This window comes from Arachis ipaensis, chromosome B02 (genome assembly GCF_000816755.2).
Source record: "Arachis ipaensis cultivar K30076 chromosome B02, Araip1.1, whole genome shotgun sequence".
Lineage (NCBI taxonomy): Eukaryota > Viridiplantae > Streptophyta > Magnoliopsida > Fabales > Fabaceae > Arachis > Arachis ipaensis.
The window spans coordinates 99,059,168-99,064,231 of NC_029786.2; the positions used below are offsets into that span (position 1 = coordinate 99,059,168).

Genomic DNA, 5,064 nt, shown 5'->3' on the forward strand with positions numbered 1-5,064 from the left:
AAGCCAGGTATTGGTAAATTAGTGATTTTGACAAAAAATCAAACTTCAAATTTAAGTTAAAATCACTTGTGTATTGTCAACTACTTGTTGATTTGTGTTTTTACAACAAAAGTTGTATTCTTATTTCATATTAGGATCACTCTTGTTCTGACATTAATGTATGGCCCCAATAGATGTTTTAACAATTTAAATTCTAATTTCATGTTAAAATCACTATTGTATAGCCAGTTATTAGTTGCAATTAGTGTTTTAACACAAAAATTTGACTCTAACTTTATGTTAAAATTACTCCTGCACTGTAAATTAATTGTTGATTAGTGTTTTGATAAAAAAATAAAATACTCTATTATATTAGGATCACTCTTGCTATTCCAAATAGTTATTTATAAAGTCACCAAAAAAAAAGTGATTTATAAGTATTTTGCAATAGGAAAAGTATAGGTAACCAACAAGGTTTTTGAACAATGTGTAAACAATGTGAATTAATAAGGTTAAAAGAGTAAATTTGATTAGTAGCATTAAATTAGAATATAGTATATTTTCATTTGATTGGTAGTTGTTCATGTTGTTCAAAATTTTCATTGTTTCCCTAGCACTCCCCCAAGCAATAAGTTATATTTTAATTTTATGTTAAGATCACTACTCTTATACTGCAAGTTAAATTATTCCGTGCTTTAACAAAAATCTTATTTTAAAATGACAAGTTGAACTCAGCACATGTGAACTAATTAACTTAACCATACTCAAAATGCATATTTGGCATCATGCAGGTTTTTTCTTCTTAATTTACTATTTTTTCTTAATTTCTTCCCTGACTAATTTTGATAATTCAAGTAATAAAGCATTTTTTCTATACAAAAGTTTAAAACTAGTTTTATTTAGAATATAGAGTAAATGCTCTTTTCGATCTTTAACCATTTGTCCGATAGACTTCCCACTCCCTAAGAAATCTAAAACTCCAAATCGGTCTCTATCTACTTTGATATATGTACTTTCCAGTATGTGTTTAGGGATCGAAAAGAGCATTTACTCAAAGTAGATAGGGACTGAAACGTACATATATCAAAATAGATAGGAACCGATTTAGATTTTTAGATTTTTTAGGAGATGAAAAATCCATCAGGTAAATGGTTAGAGAACGAAAAAGGTATTTACTCTAGAATATATTTTAAATTGCTTTTAAGTATTTGCAAAGATACACATCTAGACCTCACTCTTACTCAGCATATTATTATAACTCATAATGAAGAAATGAAAAATATAAGATAATTCATACAAGCTAAGAGGGGAAAGAAAAATGTTTACAAGAACGCTTCAATTTCAATTCCAATTAGACTCCATTGATCATAAAACAATCTTATTAGCTTTTAGACGCACTCTACTACTATTTCTCTTTTCTTCTTCAATTCTTATTAGTAGTAGTGTCCATGGCTACACCACAAGATCTCATATCTTCATCTATGCAACTTGTTCTCAAGAGAAATACCAACCAAACACACCCTTTGAACCAAACTTAAATTCTTTATTATCTTCAATTGTTACTTCCTCTTCAGATGTTTCTTACAATAGCTTTTCCATTATAAATAATAATGGAACCTCATCATCAACACCTTTATTAGAAGGTTCCATATATGGCTTGTACCAATGTAGGGGTGATTTGGACCCAATTGAATGCTCAAAATGTGTTCAAAATTCAGTTAACCAAATAGGGCTAATTTGTCCCTATTCACTTAGTGCATCTTTGCAACTTGAAGGGTGTTACATAAGATATGAACATTTTGATTTCTTAGGAAAACTTGACACAAGTCTTAGGTACAAGAAATGTAACAAAAATGTTGTGAGCAATGATGTTGAGTTCCTTAGGCGAAGGGATGATGTTCTTGGTGATTTGCAAGCAAGAAGAAATAGTGACTTTAGAGTTAGTAATTCAGGACTTGTTGAAGGGTATTACCTCTATAATGCACAAATATTTTATTTAATTTTTACTCAAATATTTAAGTATATTACTTAATTTTTTATATTTGTTGCTATTTTTATGTTAAATTTCATATCTTATTAGGTATTATTCATGAATACTCTTATTTTTGTATTTGTGTAACATATTATTAGGTATGCTCAGTGTTTGGGAGATCTAAGTGCTGAAAATTGCAACTCATGCATGGCAGAAGCAGTGATGAAGTTGACGAGATTTTGTGGATCAACAGTATCAGGTGATGTATTCTTGGGACAATGTTATGCAAGGTATTGGAAATCTGGCCACTACAACGATGATGAACCAGGTTTGTTTAGAGTTGGTTTGATTTGTATTTTTATTTTATTTTTAATATTTTTATTTTAAAAATTGTGTGAATGTTAAAAATAAGAGAGTAATCTGAAAAAAATGACTGTGTATTATTAAGTGTGAATCGAACGGTACAATGTACAAGAATATATATAGGTGCTAGAATAATCAAAACAATAAAAGTATAAAATTCTACAATAAAATACATAAATAATTAAATATACTATATAAATATAAATGATACTAACTGATGTTAATTGATCCTATTTATATTTTTTACCGCGAAAATAAAGGATAAAAATATAATTTTATTGTTTTTTTTTTATGAAATTCTAAAAACAAAAACAAAACAAAACATATGAAAATAAAAACTAAATGCACTTTTAATTTCTCATTCTCCAATCTTTTCTGACAATATACTAATTAAACTCTAAAGATTGAAATGCTATGTGCTTATATTGGATATAGTTATAAGAGATATCGGATTAACTCATATTTTGATTTTTTATTGCATAGTATGTGAATATTATTTAAATTGAATTAATATGTTGTCTAATAGCATTTAAGTAGAATATAAATTCAGATAATATTTTATGAAAAAAATAATAATGTCATTTTAATATGATTTTTTTATTTTATTATATACATAGTTACAACAAAAAAAGATTCAATATTTTTGTACAGTAACTAAAAATAATTATTAAGTATAATATTCTACACTGGCAATCAATAATAAAAATTAGCTTAGCAACAAGTTAATTAATACATATATTTACCTCTTCAAATTTTAAAAAAATTATTTACTCCACTAATTTTGAAGTAATTTTCCACTAGCAATTTGTCAAACGAAACACTCAAAAGGTAATCTTTACTTGTAACAAAATTATTCTCTAATTTTGAAACTTTTTTTTTATGCTTTATCTGGAAATGCACACCGTTATTCCTCTATCTGCAATTCTATATGCATATATACACTTTCTAATAATTTATTGCCTTTAAATCTAAACATAATAGTGATTTTATTTTGTATAATGTATATTCACCTATATACAGTTCACGAACCTGCATTCAGCCTAAAGTTGTCTTTAAAAAAAAGCTACACTTTTTTATTAAAAATAGTGATATTATACATGAAATCTCAGAACTAGGGTTGGAAGTGAGCCGAGCTGAGTCGAGCTAGACCAAGCTCAAGCTCAGCTCACAAAAATTGAGCTTGACTCACGGCTCGACTCATTAACAATCGAGCTTATTTCTTAAGCTCAAGCTCGGCTCACCAAAAGCTCACGAGCTGGCTCAAATAAGAGAAACATAAATACATAATCTATAATTTTATATCAATAAATTATAACTTATATATTTTTAAAAATATTTGAAAAGATTAATTTTATATATTGTTTATCTATCAATAAATTATAAATTTTTTATTTATATCCTATATTAAAATTATATGTAAAAAAAAATATAAATATTAAATAATTAAGATTGTTATATATATATATATATAATCGAGTCATCTCACGAGCTAATGAGCTGAACTTATCCAAGCTCAAGTTCGGCTCATTTAATTTATGAGCTCAATTTCAGGCTCAACCTTGGCTCACCAACTCACGAGCTTAGCTTATCGAGCTATTAACGAGTCGAGCTCGAGCTGGCTCATGAGCTGGCTTGACTAACTTCCAGCCCTACTCAGAACACCTTTTTTCTATTTTTGTTTTGTAATTTTTAATCTAGAACACTGAAAAATTCTTTTTTTTTTCTTCTTTAGTTTGAAATTTTGAATTGCTGTATACTAATTAATGATTTTTTTTTATCATACTATTTGCAAAACTCTTCAATAAATTCACAATGTTTTTTGGTGTCAAATTCACAAGTTGTTTATTAGGAACAAGTTTTGTTTTTAAACATTTAATCATCCTTTATCTGTTTCTTTTTGAATTTTTATGTTGCAGATTCTTCGAATGAGGACCAAGTGGGGAAATCAATTGCCATTATTGTAGGGGTTGTATTAGGTCTAGCTATTCTTGTTGTTGTTCTCTCAGTCTGCAAAAACGCCATGGTGAAAAGAATCCATTGAAGTTAATATAATGCCACATATAATATAAGTAGTACTTGCACTCAAAGTAGGGATTAATCGAGTTCTGAAAATGTTAATTTAATTTTTTGTGCGCTAAATTAAATTAATAATTATTGGTCTTCCAAAATTATATGTATAATTTTTATTCTTGACTTGATTTGGTTTAAATTAGGACAAATTTTTTTTTTACCCACGCTATTTCTCAATCCGAGCAGTTAAGGACTAATTCGTAGTGGATTCGAACCCTCGAGTCCTCGACACTTGTTTAAGCGGACAAATGAGATGACCAGTCGACTAACTTAAATTGGTTAAATTTAGGACAATTGTGTCTACATTTTTTTATACACACTAGAAGGAATATCTATTTTTTGTATTCCTTGGGTTTGAACTTTGAACCCAAGTGCTGCTTGATGAGCAGAGAAGCCTATAAATCCTCAGCGGCGGCTACAATGCTTTTCATTTGCAACTTTTGGTTTTGGTGTGTATTATTTGCAACGTTTTAGTTTTTGGTCATTGTAATGGGATGTTAGAAAGCCCAACCCACACCAAATAGATATGAATTACATAGAAGAGGCTCCAATTATTTGCAAAGTTGTGGCCTTTACTTTTGGTCAAGATTTTCATTCAAAAAACACAAGCCCATCAAATGGGAAGCCCATTTCGTCCTCTGTATATATGGGAACCCAATTTGAAAGATTTGTAAAGAATT

At 28.4% G+C, this 5,064-nt stretch overlaps 1 protein-coding gene across 1 annotated transcript in view; it reads left to right on the forward strand.

Moving 5' to 3' along the window:
• Positions 1–4,434, forward strand: part of LOC107627791 (cysteine-rich repeat secretory protein 15-like) — a 6,999-nt gene extending 2,565 nt beyond the window's left edge. Inside the window, exons 2-4 of the mRNA XM_016330616.2 lie at positions 1,651–1,944; positions 2,110–2,279; positions 4,231–4,434. Of these exons, the coding sequence (XP_016186102.2) occupies positions 1,651–1,944; positions 2,110–2,279; positions 4,231–4,355 (589 nt within the window). The 3' untranslated portion in view covers positions 4,356–4,434. The remainder of the gene's footprint in view (positions 1–1,650; positions 1,945–2,109; positions 2,280–4,230) is intronic.